General features: G+C 48.0%; 7 protein-coding genes across 7 annotated transcripts; 4 read left to right on the top strand and 3 right to left on the bottom strand.

Moving 5' to 3' along the window:
- Nucleotides 1–33: 33 nt before the first annotated feature.
- Nucleotides 34–2849, top strand: SQS1 (squalene synthetase-like protein). The gene is made up of 3 exons (XM_062879765.1): nucleotides 34–730; nucleotides 792–2295; nucleotides 2352–2849. The coding sequence occupies exons 1-3, from the start codon at nucleotides 598–600 to the stop codon at nucleotides 2836–2838; spliced, it is 2124 nt and encodes a 707-aa protein (XP_062730930.1). The 5' UTR covers nucleotides 34–597; the 3' UTR covers nucleotides 2839–2849.
- Nucleotides 2850–3065: 216 nt separating this feature from the next.
- On the bottom strand, nucleotides 3066–4347 carry HTB1 (histone H2B). Its single transcript, XM_062879764.1, has 3 exons — nucleotides 3736–4347; nucleotides 3577–3648; nucleotides 3066–3509 (listed from the first exon to the last, which is right to left on the bottom strand). Exons 1-3 carry the CDS (start codon nucleotides 3896–3898, stop codon nucleotides 3331–3333), a joined length of 414 nt encoding a protein of 137 aa, XP_062730929.1. The 5' UTR covers nucleotides 3899–4347; the 3' UTR covers nucleotides 3066–3330.
- A 1189-nt stretch (nucleotides 4348–5536) lies between these two features.
- HTA1 (histone H2A) lies at nucleotides 5537–7186 on the top strand. Its single transcript, XM_062879763.1, has 3 exons — nucleotides 5537–6447; nucleotides 6593–6885; nucleotides 6942–7186. Exons 1-3 carry the CDS (start codon nucleotides 6392–6394, stop codon nucleotides 6998–7000), a joined length of 408 nt encoding a protein of 135 aa, XP_062730928.1. The 5' UTR covers nucleotides 5537–6391; the 3' UTR covers nucleotides 7001–7186.
- Nucleotides 7187–7331: 145 nt separating this feature from the next.
- On the bottom strand, nucleotides 7332–8366 carry QC761_505380 (uncharacterized protein). Its single transcript, XM_062879762.1, has 5 exons — nucleotides 8065–8366; nucleotides 7867–7999; nucleotides 7708–7786; nucleotides 7606–7647; nucleotides 7332–7535 (listed from the first exon to the last, which is right to left on the bottom strand). The coding sequence occupies exons 1-5, from the start codon at nucleotides 8085–8087 to the stop codon at nucleotides 7513–7515; spliced, it is 300 nt and encodes a 99-aa protein (XP_062730927.1). The 5' UTR covers nucleotides 8088–8366; the 3' UTR covers nucleotides 7332–7512.
- Nucleotides 8367–8423: 57 nt separating this feature from the next.
- Nucleotides 8424–10888, top strand: KGD2 (2-oxoglutarate dehydrogenase complex E2 component). Its single transcript, XM_062879761.1, has 4 exons — nucleotides 8424–9321; nucleotides 9412–9741; nucleotides 9809–10201; nucleotides 10273–10888. The coding sequence occupies exons 1-4, from the start codon at nucleotides 9079–9081 to the stop codon at nucleotides 10567–10569; spliced, it is 1263 nt and encodes a 420-aa protein (XP_062730926.1). The 5' UTR covers nucleotides 8424–9078; the 3' UTR covers nucleotides 10570–10888.
- A 302-nt stretch (nucleotides 10889–11190) lies between these two features.
- On the bottom strand, nucleotides 11191–15034 carry QC761_0079460 (uncharacterized protein). The gene is made up of 16 exons (XM_062872824.1): nucleotides 14666–15034; nucleotides 14210–14608; nucleotides 14116–14143; nucleotides 14029–14060; nucleotides 13951–13964; nucleotides 13812–13892; nucleotides 13717–13742; nucleotides 13550–13650; nucleotides 13294–13471; nucleotides 13172–13238; nucleotides 13070–13097; nucleotides 12961–13002; nucleotides 12802–12910; nucleotides 12240–12741; nucleotides 11659–11826; nucleotides 11191–11600 (listed from the first exon to the last, which is right to left on the bottom strand). Exons 10-16 carry the CDS (start codon nucleotides 13193–13195, stop codon nucleotides 11388–11390), a joined length of 1086 nt encoding a protein of 361 aa, XP_062730925.1. The 5' UTR covers nucleotides 13196–13238; nucleotides 13294–13471; nucleotides 13550–13650; nucleotides 13717–13742; nucleotides 13812–13892; nucleotides 13951–13964; nucleotides 14029–14060; nucleotides 14116–14143; nucleotides 14210–14608; nucleotides 14666–15034; the 3' UTR covers nucleotides 11191–11387.
- Nucleotides 15035–15277: 243 nt separating this feature from the next.
- Nucleotides 15278–19434, top strand: QC761_505330 (uncharacterized protein). The gene is made up of 6 exons (XM_062879760.1): nucleotides 15278–16301; nucleotides 16380–16602; nucleotides 16676–16894; nucleotides 16948–17259; nucleotides 17338–19170; nucleotides 19234–19434. The coding sequence occupies exons 1-6, from the start codon at nucleotides 15892–15894 to the stop codon at nucleotides 19399–19401; spliced, it is 3165 nt and encodes a 1054-aa protein (XP_062730924.1). The 5' UTR covers nucleotides 15278–15891; the 3' UTR covers nucleotides 19402–19434.
- The last annotated feature ends 3751 nt before the right edge of the window (nucleotides 19435–23185 follow it).

Here is a 23185-nt window from a genome sequence, read left to right as displayed (position 1 = left end):
ATATTTGACTTTGGAACGGCCAGAAGGCTGGAAGGAAGAAAGCTGGGTTGATCTTGAGAGGTGAGAGGTAGGACAAGCTCATGAGGGAGGTATGTCATATGAGTCGCGGGGGTCTCCACAACGACCAGATGCCAGCTGTGGCGAAAGCTGCCTGCCGAGTGCGCACCCGGCGACCGCCAAGCCCTTTGGGTCAATCTGCGATTACCTAAGCCTCCAATTCCAACAGTGTACCTTCCTTGCGTGCCAAGAGTAATACAAAGCTAGACTTTCATGACATCCTCCTGCCACTGAGGCAACGGCAGCACTGCTCCATCCCCAGACATCGCTTGCCAGGCCACAAGTTTATCTGAAAGGCGTGTGACTGGATAAGCTGGGAGATTTTCACTCTCTTTGGACTTTCGTTCCCCACATCCAGAAAACACGCCAAGAACCGATTTCGACCCCTGGTATTTCGTCTACGCCACCGCAGCTTATTCATTCTACTACCAGAGTTGTCCGCATAAAATATTCGGCATTGCACTACCTGCCGGTTTTTGCTGAATTCGGAATCCCCTTCTCCCGCTTCTTCAAACGATAGGATTTATATTTTTGACGACTATGCCGCCAAAGAGGGGAAAGCGGCCATATGCAGGCCCCAAGGCTGCTCACCTTCGATCTACCCCCGGAGTCCAGGGCCATGTCAGTTCCTTTTCCTCAACGACGTTTTTCCAGAGTGTTACGCACTCAAATGGTACGATTTCCAGATTCCGCCCTGGCTTGGTTGCAGGACTTGGCTCATCTAACGCCAACAGACTTCTCTTTGAAGGATGAGGTTAGGAACACTCAGTCCCACCACCTTGACTCAGCCTGGATTTCCGGTACGGTGAAACTTCGACAAAAGCCTGTATCGTTTGTTAGTGCTGGATACAGTGAGCCTTTAAAACTTCTTGAAGATATCGAGCAAGACAAAGTTTCCCCTGGCGAGGCTACAGAGAGCAAGGCCGACGACATGGACATCACTACCGTAGACGTCAACCTCAACGTATCCGCGGAGGCTGTCATAGAGAAGACGACTCTCGTTGAGCTAGATTCAGCGGCCAAGGGCAAGATGGTTCTTTCCAACTCGACGTCTCAAGACAACCCCTCCAGCGAGACTCCCCAAGAACAGGCACAAGACCTCTTTTTCTTCGACGTTAGCGGAGATAAAGCTATCCGAGACAAACACCGTGCTGTCCATCCGCCACCCCTGGTTCCCATTCGGAAGCCATCATTGGCTGAATCTGATTCCAGTGAGGAAGTTATCCTCTTCAGAGGCCGTGCAGGTAACGCCAAAACAGTTCCGCAAAGCAACTTTGTGGTTCGTAACGGCGTTGCTACCAATACCACAACCGCCATAACTCCGACCGGTCATAAGACCAAACCTACAGCTGCAGAGGAAACGAGCCTCCGTGATGATCCCGAAGTGATTCCTGTAGCCCGCGAAAAACGAGCAGGACGCCAGCGCAGCCGTTCAAAAGCTTCCAAGATTCCCAAAACCGACGAAGATGATGAAGAGGACGCCATTCTGGCAGATTATATCGCCAACATGAGTGCCAACCCAGAGGATGACTTCATTTCAGACCAGCTACTTTCATTCAACAACCGTCGGGATCTTGGGGGTGACAATTTCGCTCTCAACCTCGGCTCCGGTGACGAGAATGACATGCCGGTGGTTGAAGATTTGTCAGGCGACGAACAACAAGCTGAGTCTAGTGGTTCTGGTCTTAGTGATGCCGACGAAGATGACGGGGATGAGAACGATGAGCCAGATGAAGACGACGATATGGACGCCGATATGGATGACGAGGAGCTTGCACGACTTCTTGCCAAGCAGGAAGAGCTTGGGTTGGGGAGCGATGAGCTTGTTTTGATACCCGAGTCTTTCGGAGTAAGCAAGCGAGGGGCGAAGAAGGGAGGCCAGAAAAGGGCAACATCCTCATCGTTCGCCAAATTTGCGAATGCCAGCTCCGTTGCTGATGCATTTGATGATCTGGATCTTGCCGACTGGACTGTGCCAGTCCCCCGCAAGCGACGCTCCAAACAACCACCCAACTTCAACATTTCGGATTCTGAAATCGAGGCAAAACTGAAGTTGGATTGGTCACGCGATCGGGAACGAAAGAAAGAGCGCAAGCTTGCCCGTGAGTCACTACGTGGTCAGGGTCTTCTTGACAAGAACGCCAGCCCCGACGATTTGCGCGTCAAGTATCCAGTGGGCCTTAGACTGGAAGACTTCAAAACTGAGCTGGTGGCTTTTCTGATCAGCTCGGATGAGCGGTAAGGCATTTGAGGCATCGGAGCTAGAACAAACGTAAGCTAACTCGGTGACACAGTCTCGAATTCCCCCCGCTCGACAAACATGGGCGTATGGTCCTCCACCAGCTTGCCTTGAAATTCAATGTCAAGTCCCAGTCCACCGGAAAGGGCACAACACGCCGGCCGGTTCTCTACCGGAGCAAGCGGACGATCACATTCAAACCGCACCAGATCACAGAAGCGACACGCCAGGTAGATGGTGCCGCCCGCCGGGTTGGGCGCAAGTACTTCCCCCGTGCTGACGTAGCTGGTCCACGGGGCGACACTCCCCGGGATGGATTCAGAGGAAGTGGACATGTGAGCGTAAAAGCCCTGGTACTTCGAGAAGGAGAGGTGGTTGGCGCCTCTGCCCCTGAGTTGGGCCAGGAAAATAAAGGTCGCGCGATGTTGGAGAAGATGGGCTGGAGCAAAGGCATGGCTTTGGGAGCCTTGGAGAACAAGGGGATCTTGGAGCCCGTCGCTCAGGTCGTCAAGAAGTCGAAGGCTGGCCTTGGTCGTACATGATATGTGTTGGGAGTTTTGAGATTATTTTTTTTCGTAAACCATCATCATGAATAGTCCAAAAGGGATTATATAGGTCCCAAATACGTAACATGTTCGTGTCTTAGTTATCTGTGCCGCGATGTCTGGATGTTGAGTTCTATTATTTCCAATAGACCAACGCGAAACTACACATGGAGAGGTAGAAGTGCAAACAAGAGAGGACCGATCGTCACATTTACCGATGGAGACCAAGTGGGTTTGTTCATATGCACGATTTCATTTCGCCCGAAACCCTGATATCAAGGTATGTAGTGTACAACCGCAAAAACCCCGTAATTGACCGATAAAAAAACATTGCCCCCATAAAAAGCAGACCATCCGTGACGCGTTGCATTAAGAGACCCCAAGGATTGTGTGCCCTGGCGCAAGCCTCATCATGACTCCCAAATGCCAAAGCAAATCCTATGCCCTATTGAGAAAAAAGAGAGAGAAAAGACAAGATCATCCAACCACCTATTTCGTGCTCGACGAGTACTTGGTGACGGCCTTGGTGCCTTCAGACACGGCGTGCTTGGCAAGCTCGCCGGGAAGGATGAGGCGCACGGAGGTCTGGATCTCACGGGATGAGATGGTGGACTTCTTGTTGTAGGCGGCAAGCTTGGAAGCCTCGGTCGCGACGCGCTCGAAGATGTCTATCGGGCACAAGGGTCAGAAAAGGCGCGCTTTAAAGACGGATTGCTTTGGACAGAAGTAACATACCGTTCACGAAAGAGTTGAGGATGGACATGGCACGGTTGGAGATACCAGTGTCGGGGTGGACCTGCTTGAGGACTGCAAAGTTTGTTAGCGAAATCCATATGGACTGCATGGGACTCGAGAATGGGCAAAGTCGCGCTTCGACCCGGGAATGCCACTCACCCTTGTAAATGTAGGAGGAGTAGGTCTCCTTGCGCGCCTTGGTGCGCTTCTTCTTCTCGCCAGAAGCAGCAGTCTTCTTGCCAGCATCCTTCTTCTCGGGAGCCTTGGAGGCAGTGGCGGGGGCCTTGTTGGCGGGCTTCTTGTCAGCGGCCTTGGGGGGCATTTTGGCGTTTTTGTAAGATGGGTTGTTGGGTAAGTAAGACGAAGTGAACCGAAGTTCTGGATGGATCTGGCGATTTGATGGGCGTGGAAGAGTTTGTGGGAGAGTTGGTTGATGGAGGAAGAAATGCAGCCGGCGAGGGGGGATGGGCCTTTTGTAGCTGACGCGACATGCGAGTGCCGTGGTGCTGATTGACTGATTGATTTGAGTACCGCGCCGAAAGGTGGGGACATGCCGCTTGATTTGGCAAAAAAATAAGGCACAAAGGAAGGCAGCCCCGGTCCAAAGTTGCAAGGTGACGCGGTGGTCCAAGCGCCACAACACGCTCCTGAGGCTCCGAATGGGGCATAGCAGCACCCGACCAGAAATAATGCACACTCCAGATCTGCGGCTGGTATTTTTTTCTCGAGCTTTGCTGGGAAATCAGGGCTCCGCCCAGCAGGGCAACCCTGTCGGAACTTGGTGGTGGAATCTCAGTTGTGGTGCAAGGCGGGCCAGGCCTGATGTGAGCCTCGACGACAGTTCATGCGCCAGCCATCCGCAACCCGGCGTGTCGTTCGGGTTTCTTTCTCTCTTTCGTTCTTTCTGTATCTGCCTCTCCATTAAACCTCGACTCTCAGAATCCCAGCCACAGCGGCCAGGAATTAGGGTCCGTTCACCTTGGTTCTCCTGGGATGTGTAAATCTGCCTGTGTATTCCATGACAATCGACGTAGAACGTGTCCGGCGTTCCACCAAGGATAGAGATGTGAAAGCTAGGTGGATTATGCCCTGATACATTGACACAGTGACTCATGGGATGGATTGATGGAGCCTCCTTGGCTCCTCAGGGGAGCTGCTTTAGCAGGCACACCTAGGTGTGTGTCAACATCCTCCAGCCTTACAGAACTCCATGCCATCCGAGGCCGGCCTTGATTGGCTCTGTCCTGCTCAACTGCCATCTCCGTTCGCTTCCAAGACCTGGGGAAGAGCCACTCTCACCCTGATGACACATGACAATTGCGGATGCAGATGGACTTTGACCCAGTGTTGGCAGTTGCGGGAAGGGCCGCATGGGAGAGAAGACGAGCCTGAAGGGTTCTAGATCTGTCACGCAGCTCGGCCCGAGAGAGCGGATGCCCTGCCCGGATGGGGTTTCACATGATCCGGAGATCTGGGGGATCTGGGGTATCATGGGGCAAAAGCTTGACTGGTGAGGCTATATCTACTTTTGGGCCCAATCCTGACCCAATATGGCACGAAAACCCACATGTGAATGTGTATGAGGCTCCAAGAGCACCTAACTGTGTTCAAAAAGGGTCAAGCAGCCTTTTTGGACCCTTCAGGTTCTCTGAACCCAAAAATCAAGCCCCAATCTGAAAGAGTCCAGATCAAGTCGACCTAAAATGCGAGTTTATACCAGTACTATACCTCCTTGAGGACGTAAAAAGAGCATACATCTGCCCAGCCCAAGGATAAGTCATGATGGACTTGTCAGCCTGGGTTGACCAAAAAAAAAACCCCAACATGCCAAGCGAACCCAACCAGTCCATTCCAGAATGAACCATGCTTCAACACACAAGGTAGTCAGACCAGAGGGTCCTAAAAAAGACTCGGATGAGCGAAACCCACACGCTCGGGTCAATTTTGATGGACAAAAATAGCACAAAAAGCCAAACAACAGGAACGACAAGAGACAACCAGAACCAAGTGGATAAGTATGAGTTGTCCCAGATTGCAAAGTCAGGTCGGCTGCGAGACCAGACTGAGTTGCAATGAACTTCAGGTACTGGGGTTCGAGGGTCGAGGCGGCCTGGGGCAGAGCGGTCAGATGAGTCCAAGTGATCTGAGTAAATCAGTCAGCCAAGCTCCATGACCAAAGAGAGCAGGGTGGTTGTGGTTGCTAGTGCTGTGGATTGTTGTGATTGCTCTGATTTTGCCGGTGTCGAATCACAGAGGATGGCCCCTGATTTTTCATTTTTCGAAGACGCGCAGTGGCAGGAGAGAAGAAAAAAAGGGACCACGGAGTGCAGTCAGTTAGGGTGCGCGACAGAACGCGGTCGGGGGATGGCGCGATATTTGTACAATCAGGAACGTCAAAATCGAGACAAGCGTTCCTGGTCTGTGGCCCTTTTTTTTTGTGGGCAGCCTGATTCAGTTTTTGCTGGTCGCTGCGCTGCAACCACCCAATTGCCGGCTTTGTGGTTGTTCTGCCCGATTTTTTTTACCCTTGCAGCCTGGGGTGCCACACCAACTGCCACGCCCTGTTTTGGGACTAGCCCCATTGGCCCCGATCAACACTGTGAAAGGCGCAGGTGATCCGTGATCTGGCGCTCTACGCGAAAACTACTTAACTCACACATCCCCCACCAGCACTCTGCTTCTCCCATCCATTCCATTTTCCATCAGCAAACTTCCGCTCTACCATCAACCAACTCATCCAGACCTTTGAGTCTCTCGTCCTTGCCCAACTACACCAACTTTTTCTCAACTTTTCCACCCACTCAACTCTATCAAAATGACTGGCGGCGGCAAGTCCGGTGGCAAGGCGAGCAGCGGCAAGAACGCGCAATCGTGAGTCTTTCCCACGCGAACCGCTCAAAACCTTCCAGGCGCATCACGGTCTGGACCTCTGAGGTCCCGATCTGGATGCCCTGTCGCGTTTTAGACGCGTTTTCCCATCCTCTCTTTCTCGTTGCTAACAACATGTCGCTTGCAGTCGTTCTTCCAAGGCTGGTTTGGCTTTCCCCGTCGGCCGTGTTCACCGTCTTCTCCGCAAGGGCAACTACGCTCAGCGTGTCGGTGCCGGTGCTCCCGTCTACCTCGCCGCTGTTCTTGAGTACCTCGCTGCCGAAATCCTCGAGTTGGCTGGCAACGCCGCTCGTGACAACAAGAAGACCCGTATCATCCCCCGTCATCTCCAGCTCGCCATCCGCAACGATGAAGAGTTGAACAAGCTCCTTGGGCACGTCACCATTGCCCAGGGTGGTGTCCTTCCCAACATTCACCAGAGTAGGTTTTTCTTCACATCTGCACCGGTATCAATGGTTCTAACATGTTGTTTTCAGACCTTCTTCCCAAGAAGACTGGCACCAAGCCCGGCAAGAACGCCTCGCAAGAGTTGTAAATGGGTTGTGGAATTTTGTCGTCTTTTCTGCTTTCATTTTTCGGTCGGCACGTTGGGTTCATGATATTGGGGTCACGGTCTAGGGTCAACGGTTGCTTTTTATCGCGTTTGCGGGTTGTACATTAATTCCATGATGGGCATGGTCATGGATGGGCACGAATGAGAATACCTTCTAAAGATCATCATTTTATTTTGCCATTGTCCTACTGTATTGGTTCTGGGTTGTCCTGCATTACAGTGGTGAAGCTACGAGCGTCTCCGGCTAGGCCGGAAAATCCATCCGCTGTTGAGGTGTGGTGTCGCTGGATCTCGAGATCGTTTTGCACCGGTCAATGATGTCAGGTGAATGCTCTGAGCACGAAACTAAGCTTTTGTCAAGATACGCCCATCTGGAAACTACACGTTGGAGGCAACCACTTTGCATTCGACGTCGCCCATGGCATGTGTCTGTTCTCCGTTCCAGTCTCCTCGTCTAAACTTATGTACATTCCATCTCCATTGCCAATGTTGGATCAGAACTTGAGCGGCGGGGGAGCTGCACACGAAAACATATGTCAGCCAGGCGACTTGCACATTGAGAATGATAGGGAGTGCTGCAGACTCACGGTCGAGGTTGGGGACTGGCAAGTTTCTCTCGTACTTGGATCCTGTGGAAAATTGTCAGTATATCTTGCATCAGTAGGTTATAAAGGTTGTGTGGGGCATACCTCCGGGGGCCGTTGGGGGGATATAAGGGTCGGGGTGCTTCCACTTCTCCAACAACTTCTCTGTCTCTTTCAACAGCGCCTGTACATGTTCGTGAACCTTCTTGTCAGTTGCCATATCTCCTGTCTTCGGCACCAAGGGTTGTCGGATAGAAAGCGTACACGCTGTAGTCTGGGGTCGGTGACAGCCCGGTTCTTCTCAAACAGGGAGCGGATGTAGAGCGCCTGGCCGCGCCAGACATCACGGTGTACCGACCAGTCGAGCGCGAGCTTCAGAGAGCGGCGATAAAGCGACCTAGAAGACGATGTCAGTGGACGACCTGTGACATGGTATGGTGAAGATGTGGGGATATAACTGACAAGGCCGCCATCCGGGAGGACATAATGGGCAGCTTTGCGGGATCGTGACGTCGGAAACCTCGGTCAATCTGGGTTGCAGTGTGTTCGGCGCTTCAACCGCCGTGCTGAGCGTCAAGGCCCAGAAAGCAGATTCGAAAAATCAAGCAGCGTTAGTCTCAGGTCCAATAACAGGGGGTGGACGAGGGTCGCGGACGTGGATATGAGGTCGTCGGGTTTGAGCTCAAATGACAAAGTGGATTGGAGGGAGCTTGCTGCCAAGCTTCAAGGTGTTTCTGCCTCAGGCCACAGTCTCATCGTGGGTGACGGTGGCTCGCTGCTGCTTCTCCAACCCGAACCCGCGAGATGGGCTGCCGGAGCGGATTAAGCTGCAACCGCCCAAGCACCGGTCGGTGGGGCTCCCGATTGTCAGACAGCCTACCTAGCCAACGACGTTTGAGTCCCAAGGCGCTGACGTTCCGTTCCATATTGCCGAGCCCAGAGAGACCCGTGCGGCCCCGGTGAGTACTTTGGCCGCCACGCCAAAGCTGCTGCAAGTTGAGGTCACCAGACGGTTGGCGAGTGGAGGCCTTGCAATATGTTAGCCGTGATGCGCCGGCAGCGCCGTGGCGCCGCTCCCAGCTGTGTGCTTCGTGCAAGGATTGTGAGTCTGCCAACTGGACGCCGTAGCTATTTTTTTCCAACCTGGATTTCGGAAAGCAACCTCCTGTCTCAACGGCGCAATTCAACAACCTCTTACCTACACATCACTCCTCGCTCTCAAGACTCCTCCCTCAACGTTTTGACCAGCCCGTCGCAGCGCACAAGGTCAAATCCATCATTTGGTTGCCCAGTGCGGTCTTTACGCGGCATATTTTGTTTGTGACCTCACCCTGCCTTGCGCTCTTTCCCAGCCAAAAAGCTGTTGACTCGAACCTCCCGCGTCTCTCTGCCGAACCCAGGCTCGTGCTGCACCCGATCTACGAATTCCCGCAGTAAACAACCGCATACTCATCCTAGCATACGCACGTCGACAGTATGGTGTACAGAGGTCTCCGCCTTGCGGCTCGCGCTGTTCCCAAATTTGCGCTCTACAACAACAATACAGCCCTGCGACAACTGCCCCTGCAGTTCCAACATGTGCGGACATATGCCGACAAGATCGTCAAGGTGCCGCAAATGGCCGAGTCGATCAGCGAGGGTACTCTGAAGCAGTGGAACAAGTCAGTTGGTGACTTTGTTGAGCAGGATGAGGAGATTGCGACCATTGAGACCGACAAGGTACGCATAGCCCAGCCCATCAGGACTCTTCCGCGAAAGACCTTTTGTGTCACTTGCTTCCGGTCTAACTGATGTGCCGTAACACAACAGATTGATGTTGCTGTCAATGCTCCTGAGGCCGGTGTCATCAAGGAGTTCCTCGCCAACGAGGAGGATACCGTCGTTGTTGGCCAGGATCTCGTGCGTATCGAGCTTGGAGGTGCGCCGTCGGGCGACAAGCCTGCCGCTGAGCCCAAGGAATCGGCTCCCGAAAAGAAGGCCGAGCCTGAGAAGGCTCCCGAGCCCAAGCAGGAGGAGAGCAAGTCTGCTGCCTCTGCCCCTGCCCCCCCTAAACAGGAGACACCAGAACCCAAGAGCAAGCCCGCTCCAGCGGCCGCCCCTGAGAAGCCCGTCACTCTGGGCAACCGCGAGGAGAAGAGGGTACGATTATACTTGCACAATCACACTGCCAGCTAAGCGTGCACTTTTGCTGACTGAAAGCCAACAGGTCAAGATGAACCGGATGCGTCTTCGCATTGCCGAGCGCTTGAAGCAGTCTCAAAACACCGCCGCTTCTCTGACCACATTCAACGAGGTCGACATGTCAGCTCTGATGGAATTCCGCAACAAGTACAAAGAGGAGGTTCTCAAGAAGACTGGTGTCAAGCTTGGCTTCATGAGCGCTTTCTCGCGTGCTGCCGTACTTGCCATGCGCGATATTCCTGCCGTCAACGCCTCGATTGAAGGTCCCAATGGCGGTGATACCATCGTCTACAGGGACTACGTCGACATCAGCGTTGCTGTTGCTACTGAGAAGGGTCTCGTTACCCCTGTTGTCCGCAACGCTGAGGCTATGGATCTTGTTGGCATCGAGAGGTCCATCGCTGAGCTGGGCAAGAAGGTACGTCTAAAATCACCATTTGCAAAAAAGCTCTGCAAGTCTCAGACCCTAACATGGAAACCCTTTAACAGGCTCGCGACGGCAAGCTCACTATTGAGGACATGGCTGGTGGTACCTTCACCATCAGCAACGGTGGTGTCTTCGGTTCCCTCATGGGCACCCCCATCATCAACCTTCCCCAAAGCGCCGTGCTTGGTCTTCATGCCACTAAGGAGCGCCCAGTTGTCGTCAATGGCAAGATTGAGATCCGTCCCATGATGTACCTGGCACTTACCTATGACCATCGTCTTCTTGACGGCAGAGAGGCCGTGCAGTTCTTGGTCAAGGTAAAAGAGTACATTGAAGATCCCCGTAAGATGCTTTTGTAGATGAGTATCACTTGCAGGGGTAGCGTCATTCACTGTTCCGGGTTGAATGCGTATGTATAATGTAAATTATCAAAGGGCCTTTTTCACTGGCATGGTGCATCATGAGGCGTTTCCAATTAGATGGGCATTTTATGCAACTGGCAATGCCTTCTCCTACATGTGTACCTCTGGGCTGTTCTGATCTGTCGGTATAAGTCGTGGGTTGGTTTGACAATGGGACAAGGCGTGTGTATATGTGTATAATATGGCAGTACTTTTAGTTGTATGCCTACACTGTGTATATGAGAACGGTAGAATCATAGCATCAAAACGAGTGTTTAGTTTTGTCTGTGGCCATATCGTTGGCCTCTAATTTATTCAAACCAAAGCTCTGTTTCATCAATGACATGTGGTGACTTTGAAGTGTTTCTTTCAGTTTTCCAGACACAACAAACGATCTCTATATATATCAATATCTTTCCCGGTACGTTATGGACAGGAAACGGAGATAACAACAGTTTGCAGAAACTTTGTTACCTAGTTACAGGCGGTATAGAAATAGAATATAGGCCTCGAGTATTGCAACATGATGAATGTTCAATGACCCCTAAGCTCTTCTTGATTATTTTGTCGGGCCTTTAATTCGATAACCACCTTGAATTTTCTTGCACGAGTGTGCCGGGGCATGAGTTTGATATGAGAAGCAACTAACTAGCAACGAGGCAGATTCTCCCAAGCCCCCGTAATATAACCATACACAATAGCTTCGTCATAATACTTCAGTACTTTCATCTCCACAAAGTTAAGAGGTGCAGCGTTGCTGTTTAGCTATATCCACTTTACTTCAGCCATACCCAGACCCAATGAACAAGGACTGCCCAGTTGCGTCGTGTGATGCCACTGGCAGAGAACTCGAGCCTTCCCTTCCGCGTATGGCTTGAAGCCTGCACGGTCTGGCTCAAGTCGCCCGACTTGTCTGTCCACCAAACCCTAAACCGGAACCCATGTTTACGGATATTATAACACAAGATGAGTAAAATGAACACCGGAAGCTATGACTGGTGAGAATCATGCGCTGCGTTGGCAATCCGCCTGAGCTCGAGCACTTACACTAATATAAGCAGCAATGAACTTGGGAATGCTGAAGGGCTCAATAAAGGCGCCCACCCCGTTGAAGAGGATAAGAACGACACAAGCAACTAAACCATAGCCAGCTTTGAGCCATTGCCCGTGGGACTTGTATGGATACCGAGGCTTGTCTCGATCATAGCTCGCTGCCTGTGACTCAGACGTATTGCCGTATATTTTGGCATCTTCAAGTCTAGAGGTGAGATGTCAGAGCTGCAAATGGCTCAGAAATTCAACTTGTGGAAGACTCACGTCCGGAAAAAGTACAGATAGGTTGCACATATGGAGGCATAAACACTAGACACATTCATCAGTACCCTGGCGTTTTTCTCAAAAGGCTGACCCAGAATCTAGAAAGAAATCCGGTAAATATAGCTTTCACTTACACGAGACCTGTGCATGTTTCATTAGCCAGTCGGTCTCACTCGGGTTTCAAAGCTTGCATGGTGAGATAGGGAAGAGGGACTTACAGGATACAGTGCAGTTGTTGGCTAGCTCGTCAAGTCTCTAATTGTGGCATTATGAATCAGCAGATGTCCACTCAGAAGGGCAGCAGTACTTACTGCCCCAACTGAGCCTTCACGGCCCATGTAAGCGACCATCACGATGGCACCTGTCATCAAAACCGCTCTCACTGGCACCCCAGATCGACACTGGCGAAGACGTCTTGTAATAAACTCAGGGCCGGTCTGACCGCGAAGAGCCAGGGTATGCAAAACCCTCGTCGCGATATACATAGAGTTAATACCGCAAGTGAAGGCTGAGAAGACGAAGACTGCGTTGAAAAAGTGGGCAACTTTGGGCATGCCAGCCTCCACGACGGCCATAATGAAAATGGAGCGTGCACCGACCGAGGTACTGTGGCCATTGATGAAAGGGTGGTCCATGGGGACAACAAACGATGCGGTGAGCATGGCCAGCGAATACAACGTAATGACACGAAGGTTGATTTTGCGAGCGGCCATTTTCATGCTCTCCACGTCACTCAATGCTCGGCTCTCTGCTGCTGTAGCTGCGACGATATCCATGCCGATATAAGAGAACATGACACTCGTGAATGTTGTCCTATGCGCGGAGTCTTAGCCACGTCAACGGCCAATCACGACAGCTGAGTATCGTGCTTACCAGACACCTAGAAGAGTTCCCAGTGACCCTTCAATAGAATGCTCGACTTTCAGATTCTCGTCCTTGGCGTTGTAAACGAGGTTGAAAAACGAGTAAGGATGATTCCAATCTGTGTGGGTCGTCAGCAATGCCCTGTCCCGTTGGTGTATCAGAACTCACATCGAGTGCCAAGAGGTTCATGATAGTAGGCTTCCCCTCGAGCTTCGACCACGTACTGTAAGTAGCTGGCAGGCCGGAACAAATGGGGTAGCGGAAGGTGTAAACTGACGCTGAACAATAGATAGAAAAAACATCATCTAGTCATCACCAATATGAGTAACACGGAGACAAAGGAATAGTGATAATCCAAGACACCAGAAGCTGCACCCACCATGATCAGTAATATGATAAACATGAGCTTGAAACAGCCGAAAATGTATTCCAATTCCCCAAAACACCTTGAATGGCAGCCTTAGCATGAGTCTGCTAGAGTTTCCGACAGGTCATACTTACTCGGACTGGAAACATATTGAACAATATGACCAGAATCAAAAACACGGATATCCACACGGCATTATCCACCCTCTGACCCACCTCCCTGTTGAGAGAAGTTATTCCGTCGTCATAACGGAATTTGATGGCATTCGATACTGCCACTAGCTGCTCACCAGCCAGCACAGCGTATGCAAACCTGTTTGGACACGGAGTTGTCAGGGTATGGGACAAGCATTTACAGTGGCATATTCACTGTGAATCATGAAATACCAACCAATAAACCCACCCAACAGCAAATCCTACACCACGACTCATGAAACGGCGGGGAAATTCCATGACAGGGGCGTTGACCGGCATCAACGCAGTCATTTCACCCTTTGGGACGTCACGGTCAGTAGGTCGGGACAAATGACACAAAATAAATGGAAATTCTGAACTGATGAGACAGCTTATCACTGAGGCAATGACTAAATGGTTGTGTATGAATTAGATTCATGCCATCGGGTTGAAGTGCTGGTAACAATCAAACATCTTACCTGTTCCCATGAGGATGTAACAGATAACTGCACCGCCAGGACCCGCGCTCGCAAGTGATCTCCCACTTCCTAAAAAAAGTCCTATGCCAGCGATTAATAAGCCCTCAACACTTATTCTGTTGAGAAATAGGGCACATACCATTGCCTATTGTGCTACCACTCAGAAGCCTTGGTTAGTCCGGTATTCGGGTGCAAAGAAGCACAGACAATGACCCACCCAGAGAATGCGATCATCTAGATCCGTAACATCTAGTTAGTTGATATGGCGGCGATACTCGGCCGCGTCCATGTCCGCGGATCTTACGTTTATATGTCTCTCGTCCAATACTCGCCTTATGAAACCTCAAGTGTCAATTAACAGGCATGAAAAAGGACATAAATTCTCCCTCCCAACATACCATAAGCTCTCTCCACGAATTTTTGTGGTGTCCTCGGGAGGGCTCGGGTCCTCGTAGCCATGTAGAGTGGCTTCGCCATCCAGTTGACGGCCCCGTGTGAAGATTTGAGGGTTCAATGCCTCTTGCTTTTCGTAGTCCGTGGCAGGTTGACCCGCCCAGGACACAGATTCGCCAGGAATCATCCTGAAAACAAATTGGTCTATTAGACTGAGTAAGTTGTCGAACGTTCTTGTAAGTGGAATCAGGACGTGATCAAATCGTTGCTTGTCCTGGATACCACCATGTTTCCAACACCTGGCAGGGCTGGTGACTGATGGGATACTAATGGTTATTATAAATTTGCTCCTTCAGCAAACTGGGATTCCAAGTGGTGTGGAGTATGGCAAAGCGTGTTGGGTGCTGCACTATAATCATGGGGTTAAAAACACGAACGAATCAGGGCAGGAGCAAACAAACCCAGCACGGCAATCATGCAACATTCTATAATTGCCGGGTTCAGCTCATATTTGCCCGCAGTGTATCGTGGGTGGCCAGCGAACACATCGGGGCAATAATAGCCCTTTCTTACTTCATCAGGTTGGTAGCCGTCTCCGACGATGGTTCTTCGTGCTTCCTTGCACAGTAAAAGGCATGGCCAGCTAAGACATGACGGCCATTGGTCTGTATCATGTATAGGAGGTGTCGAGGTACAGCAGCGGCATCTAATACGGGATACGACAGGCGGTCGAGATGTAGGCCATGGCAACCACTCAGAAGCTGAACAAGGTCGCTATCCGGCATGTGGGTTCAGATGTGGGTGACCAGAAGTGGCACGGTACCTTCAACGGTGAAATGTAGATGCAAGCAGCAATCCACACCAGAGGAAACTTACCCCTGCCAGTGCTAGCGTGCTTTTGATCTGCATGCCAAGTCTCAACTGTCCCATGTCTCCACACCTAGTGTAACTCTCTATTCGGCTGTGGCAACCTGATCCCTTGAGATCCCAAGCTCCTCCATATTGAACCGCAGGTCTTGGAGCCGGCTCAGAGGGACTCGCACAATGGCCACAGATGAACCAAACATCACACATGGCTCCTTTTGCAACCCTTCATTAGTACGGCGAGTGGTAGCTTCTCCCGACAACTGTTCCGGGCTCGCATCATATATGTTCACTTTGTGCACCACCCTGAGATGTGGTTGCGAGCCCAGCCACTTATATTCCACAGACCTTCACCCCCTCGTGCTTCTTGTTCCTCTGCACCCTGCCCAGCCAACCCCAAGCCAATGGAGGTGACCACGGCATTGCTCAGATGGTATTCCACCCCCTCCCACCAAAGCCGTAGACCTAGTCCTTAGCTTCGTTTTGGTAGCCGGGTACAGACTCGTCCTACCCCTCCCCCCTTTCCCAACTGCCTATCATTTCTCAATTTCTGTCCCGAATCTACCCTGTCCTTCCAACTCATTGTGCACTTCAGGACCAACACCTCTTGGAGATGTTGACATACAGATGAAGAGCGAAAACAGCCCAATCGAAACAAGATGAGGCTTAATCATCGGTAATCAGCTGGGGAAGGCATCTGAGAAGTGCGAAGCGGCGGTGCCCTCCCCGCAGCCCCCGCGCGCACCTCGTGAGAGGCACCGCCATCCCCTTCGCCTTGCCTGCCCTCCGTCCCCGGCATATTATCTCCAAAGCCCGGTGTAGCATGACTATGGCTAGTACAATGCCCTCGTCGTTATTCCTGCGGCTAACGAATGTCTGGAGGGCATTGGTCCTTCGGAGTGATGTAGATGACATCGTCTTGGAGCTGCTTGGACGCTTCTCTCTGGAAAGGATATACGCAGACGCTTCCGATCGGGACACGTACCAGCAACTGGTGATCACTTTGCTCTCACAGCTTAAATCTATATTCGATATCCAACGGCTGACCCTCCCCGCCGACAATGTCCACACCGTTTGGTATCTGGGTTTTCTCGTCAGCTGGGAGGTGGCTCTGCGGTCCGTTGAGATTGTTCTTCAAACCACTAATGAGAGTCGCGAGACCATCTGGGAGAACCGTTTGCTGCGAGAGAGATATCTGGCCGGTTTTCTTTTGTCCAGCCTTCGCGTCCTGACGTACGCTCGCCCCATATTCACAATTCTTCCGAAAGCTGGTGATCTTCGGCGACCAGGTGACTAACCGTCCCTCGATAGTCCTCACCCCAAATCCCCAGCGATCCAGCGATCTCGAGACCGCCGTGAGCGTTTTGCTCGCATTCACGGTCTCTTGGAGCAGGTTTTCGATAGCTTTCCTGGCCCGAACTCGTTTCCACTCGCAGCTTGCAAGGAGATCACTACCCAGCTCCATCTTGACCCTCACAGCTTGGGTCTTCCCCCTGCATTGGCATCCGGACTACCAAATTTGGCATCGCAGCTGGTAGGGGGACCAACCTTTATACTACCTCGCACTTCATGGTCCGTCATCTGCTAACCCGAATGTTGTGTCATAGTCTCCGTTCCCCCTGTGTCTTCAGCCCGCTGCTATCGCCGACATGGTGCCAGCAGGCTACTCTGGAGACTGGCTTGTAAAATATCTAGCATTACGAGACGTGTCGCAATTTGTAGTTGCCGCCTCAATCCAATATGCTGCCAACAAGGAGACTCGAGAACTGCGTCTCGAGCCAGCCCTGGCGCATTCCAGAAATGCGGTTCTGAGTGCGCTCGATGCCGTACGTACCCCGCCCCCCCAATTCTCCCGGGTGGAGATGGTTGCAACACTGAGCACTATTTTTCGTATAGTCTTACCGACACCCTGGACCTATCTCATCAAGACACCGCAGGGATCTGTGTCGAGGAATTCGAACTGGATGCATTGGATGCTCTATTCGCGAGGCTTGTAGCCCGTCAGGCTATTCACCGCGTCAGTGACCGGGAGATGGTCCATAACATGTCTCAGGTTGTCAGAAACATTGCTCTTCAGGACAATCCCAGTGGGCAGTTCATGCCGAATCAGCGGCCTGGTCTGTACTCTGTGAATTGCCCGGAATGTCACATCATAGGTGCATCTCAGTTGAACCCAACGGACATCAATACTGTGGGTCTTACTTCTCTTTTTCCTAGGTCGCGAACCCCTCTATCTCTTCCAAGGTGGCTAATCGCTTTCCTCTGCAAGCCCACCGAACATGGTCATGTTGCTAGACAGCTTCCACCCAAAACAAGATGCATACACTGCGGAGAAGCCATCACCATTGCACGGGAGATATCAACAGTACGGCAAACTTGGGAACTACTGGAACCACTCCGTCTTGATGCTGACACCGTCAGCCTGGAACGTCATTTACCCACACAATTTCTACTACGGCCGCCCAAGCCACAGACGAGCGGCTTCACGTCACTCAAATATGGCAATACACTCGGTATAGGAGCTGGGAAATTGGGCGGACACGAAGCCTATGGCTCTTCGCACCAACCAAAGATGGTCCTTTCCAGCCCTCTATCCATAGATCCCATTGGCTCTCTGTATACTGGGCTTCTGTCGCCTCAAAGCCCCAATCACTCCCAAAGCCCATTACCGCTACGTCATCAACAATCACAAGCAGACAACAGAAGCAAACTTTCGGACCATCATGACAAGCTTGATCCAGCCTTGCTAACAGATCGGCCCACCTTCTCCCACGACTCGCCTATATTTAAACGGCTGCAGCATAACACAGATGAGGCTTCATCCATAAACACACCGAGATCTGTCCCCGTGGTAACGTCGGCGGAGAAAGGAAAGTCGAAATGGAGGCTGAAGTTTACAACTAGCAAAAAACCACCTGCTGGCGTAATAGCAGACTCGAGTTCCTTGTCTTCGACTACGCTTGAAGCCCAAAAGCTCGAGGAAATCACTCTGACTCCCCCTTGTCATCCAGAAACATCAAGGGAGAGGGAAATCGTCGAAGAATATCAATGTTACTCTCTCGCAAAGCTCTACCCTCGCTCTATTTTGGACCCAGCTGCTCATACATGTGTGGGATGTTGCGACTTCCCCTCCCACCATGATGCGGGCCATTCAGCCAGAGAGCACTTGTATCCTGGCAGCCGTCGCCAGGACTCATTCAGCATATGTTATTGGAACAAGGGACCAGAAACTTACGGTTTGCATTACCATCTTTCTCCATTTTTGACACAGTCTGACGACTTCTTGCAGCTGCGTATTGTGAATCTCGTGCAACCTACCGTCTCAGTTATAGAGTACCGCATCCCATCCACATTATGGGCAAAAGCATTAGCGATTGACCGAGAGGAAAACCATGTGGTGGTTGGTTTTGAGAATGCCACTGTGCGTTTCTTCAAGGCAAAAACATCAGAACAACCGCGAGAAGACCGTCTACATGCATCATCGCACCGGGATTGCAGGGGATGTCCGTCAGTCGACACCCTGGCATTCTCTCAGGATGGGTTCACACTTCTAGCGAGCACAAGAAGTTCGAAAACGGGGCTAGTGCAGATATTTTCTTGGCGATTCCCATTTCACGAATTCCAAGAGCTGGCAGCCTGCCGGTATTTAATCCCACTTCAAGAATCAGAGGACAACGGTTTGTCCGCGGCCATATTTCGACCTGGATCGGATGGCGAGGAGATGTTGGTTTGTATTATGACTTGGACCCAATCCGGCACTCCTATTTTATTACAGCCGCAGGACGGACACAGGAGTGAGATTAAAGTTGACGGGTCTGGTAAATCCACCAAACTAAGAACCAGAATTCAGTGTGCTGCCTTCTACCCCTCAGGCCGGGAGCTAGTCATGATTAACGACAGAGGTTACGTTTTTCAAGTGTCCAACTTGAATTCCAGCCCCATCGATATCAGAAGAGTAGCTATCTCGAAGGAGCTTACAGCAAAAAGTGAATCGTTCGCCATGTCATTTGTGACCATAGCGGACGAGGAAAATGTTCTGGTGGCATGGGCTGATTCGGCGAGAGCCACGGGCTGGATTAAAAAGATACCCATGACAGGGAGGGTAAGTAACAATACCCCCTTATAGCGTGGAGAGAAATGAGCTGAGATAGTCGATTTTAAACAGGCAAATTTCGCATGCCCTGATACATCTGGGTCATCATCATACTGTGCGATGAAGGATTTATGGGGCCACCAGTTGAGCTTGCTGCTATTGAGAGGACCCGCGAGCTGCCAACGGAAACAGACGGTGGAAGATAACTTCAAGTCTGCTACAGTATTGAGTACCTCCTAACTCATAAACTAGAAACCCAGCAATGGTAAACAACCATGATTTTTATTATATTGCTTCAATAGTAATGTAGTGATGTTTAAAGTTAGCCCTTAACTAAAAATAGATATAGAATACAATTATAAATAAAACTTAAAATTATTATTAATTTTTTTTACAAAAATTATTAGAAAGTGTATAGCACAAAAAAGGCACTAATATACACTACCTATAAACTTTTATCATATACTAATACTTTGCACAATATATTCTTTTTAAAAGCTATAATACAGAAGCCTAAGACCACTATAACTATAGGTATTTACATTACTGACATTATAGTAAAAATAGTTTATATAATACTTTTAGCTTGTAATCAGATATGTATAAGTTATAGTATTTAACAGTATTATATATTAACAAAACAGTAAATAAACCTCTATATTTCTGATAATAGCTTTTTATAATTTTGATAAAATACTTTATAGTAAAATTATACTTAACTATTATTATATTTCCCTTCAAAAGCGTTAGAAAGCTGTATGTATTATAATGAATAAATGAATTAGAGTTTATTTTAAAACTTAATAAATTAGTTTTATAAGCATCAAGCTAGCTAGCTAGGTCTCTATATATAAAGCGCTCTTCTATAAAGCAAAGTTTTTGAAGATTATAAATATATTTATATATTTATATATTTATTCTTTAAATAATCTTTATATTTTCGAAGTAAAGTTAAAAAAATTCATGCTGGAATATTACGAAGTTACGGAAAAAACTGTCTTTAATTCATTATTAAAAATATGAAAACCTTTTAAATATATATATAAATATCTTATAATCCTAAACTTCTTTACTTTAACCCTCATGCAAAAGATTTCTACCTATAGAGACCTAGTGAGCTAGGTCTTTATCAGTGAAGAGGTTAATACTTATTTTATTATATGTATGTCACAGTTGACCCAACGGCAGGTCACGCAGTACGTGGGGCGCAGGTCGTCCCCAGCCAATCATTAGGGAAGTCAGGAGGCAGCCAATCAGGGCTGGCCAAAAGTGCTATGGCGCCAAGAAGCACGGGCACTCTGCAGGATGCAAGATGCTCGGGCTGATCGAAGGCATAGCACGACGAGCACTTCGCAGGATGCAATGTGGTAGGAGTGATCGGGGCCATAGCAGGACGAGCACCTCAGGGTCCCAAGGTCTATATATACGGAGGAACTGGCTGGTGTAGATAGACAGTTCCGCAGTATGCAATACAAGTCACAATCGCTGGTATCTAGCTATTGTGATTGAGACAAGCCATTGTTGTACACTGTTTAGCTGTACCGAACCAGGATTGTTCAGAAGTGCCTTTAACCAGTATCCCTTTTCAGAGGTTCTGGATAGGGGTTCGTTATAGAGTATTATTTTGTAATGTGGTATTTTCACCAATTAAGTCCCTTTATAAGGTAAGAAGTACTTTTATTTAATAAGTTTATCGATTATTATTAATCTATTATAATATGTAACGTTAATTAGTATATTTTTCATTTCTAAAAATTTCGTAATAAAGTCTATTATAATTAAACTTCATAGCTATTTTATTATTAATACGAACTCTAAAAACTTATAAAACTTACATTTTGTAACTTTCATTTTTGCGTATATATGGTTTAAATAAATAGCTTCCTTAATATTGCTCTTAATTTTTAATAACTAAAGTACTATTCAATTTTTCATATAGTCTTCATAATACTTATATACCCCCGAACTTCGATCCGTAAATTTTTAATATTAACACCGTTTTTTTCTTACCAATCTTTTTAAATACTTTACAGTTTCAACTTTTCCTATATTAGAAATAGTTTATTGAAGATATATTACCTAATAAATCATTTCTAATTAAAGTATATATTAAAAAATACTTTCTAACGTCTTTTTGGATAAATAATAATAACTCTCTAAATATATCCTTATAATGATCGGCTCGCCGGCTAAATAGTTTTACTTTTGCGCTTTTCAAACCCTTTCTATAATTAATTTTAAAGTTAAATTTTAAAAGAAGCTTTAATTATTGCGTTTACTATACGTTAAAGACCTTCGTAGAAAAGAATTTCGTAAATCTTTATAATTTATATAACGTACATTATTAGCGAGTGACCTACCTATATCAGCGAGTAACCCACCTCCCACCACACCCTAACAAAACATCCTCAATTACACCACATTAACATAAGGAATTAACTATAATTATATTAGAAACAGCTAAAACAGATGCTTCTGCAGCCTCCTGGCAAGTGCGCGCATTATAGCCAGGCTTGCCGCACACACTACAGCACCGAACCTTCGTACGAGCCCTCCCTGCATTACTACTTTCCGCTACGTTTCTTACACTCCCTCCCCATTCACGGCCTTCTAATCCAGTAAATCCTATACCTTTTATACAGTAAGTAACCCTCTAAGCTTTATACGTGTTTTTAAGCTCTCCGGCGTTTACTTAGTGCCTTATTAGCTTTACGGAGCGACGAGACTTTTTGTACGAAGGAGAGTTATTTAGTATATTATAGCCGTTATACCTTCAGTAAGTGAGGTATTAACATATCAAACGTTATATTTAGTTTAACAAGTACCCTCTGTAGATCGTACGGTATAAGGCTAGTATTTATAAAGCTACCTTATATAATTTCTCCGTTATCGAAGCGAAAAAGATTGTGCGGAAAGTATAAAAACCCTAACTTTACTTATATATTTAATATATATACGTATTAAGTCCTCTACTTAGTAGCCGTACGCTTACTTTATTAACCTAAAGTGGCCGATCTCAAGTCGTTAAAAGGAAGTAAGAGAAGTACAGAAATATATAGAGTACAATAATATTATTTTATTAATAGTAACGTTTAGTAACGTTTAAATTTAATTAAATATTGATTTTTATAGTTATCGAAGACTAATAATTAGTATTTGCTTTTCATACGGAACGCTACATAATATTTAAAGTATTTAATTTAATTCAAGTTAACTGGATTAGTAATTCAGTTATTATCGGTAATTATAATACGTCAAATAAACGGTAAATTATATTTGGTATCTTAATTAATAGAGTAATACTGTATAGCTAAAATAGTAAAGGGAAAATAGCTTAGCTGAAAGTATTAACTTCTTAAATTAACGTTAGTTAATTATAGTTATTAAACTAAATCAATTTTACTTTACTAAAGACGTTTAAGGTCGTAATTATTATACCCGTAAGAATAATATTTATTATAAACTTAATTTCGTCGAAATTATAAATATCTTTATTTATAATACTGTACTTAATTTTAGTATTTTATAAGTATAAACTACTTAGTAATAACTTTTAAATCCTTATACTTAGCCCTCTAATAGTCGTATCTATATGTAGAACGTGTACGGAGCTATAATTAACCTTTAACGAATGGGTATACTTAAAGCTTACCGATAGGAGGCGTGTTGCGGGCGTATAGTAATCAGTTAACTATATTCTCCATAGTATTTAATTTCGGTAGGAAAGCTTACGTAAATAGCTTAATAATATAGTAAATGATAGCCTTTTGTTTTAATTAAATAAGATTCTTCGAAATAGGCGTAGTGTTATATCGTATAGTTTTGCGAATACGGCGACGTCCTGATATTTTACGGCCGACTCTATAAATTTTAACTGTAGCTCGTTCGCTTAAATTCTTGTTATTTTAAAGAGCTTAGAGGGCTAAGATTATCTGGATTTCTTTGGAATTAGTGGGTATTTTAGATAGTAAAGGAAAGTCGTTGTGAAGTGCAAAGATGTCGCGTTGCGTAGAAAGTGGGTCAC

This window comes from Podospora bellae-mahoneyi, chromosome 5 (assembly GCF_035222275.1).
Source record: "Podospora bellae-mahoneyi strain CBS 112042 chromosome 5, whole genome shotgun sequence".
Taxonomy (NCBI): domain Eukaryota; kingdom Fungi; phylum Ascomycota; class Sordariomycetes; order Sordariales; family Podosporaceae; genus Podospora; species Podospora bellae-mahoneyi.
The sequence above is the reverse complement of the archived record's forward strand: the minus strand, read 5'-3'. Positions and strand labels throughout refer to the sequence as shown.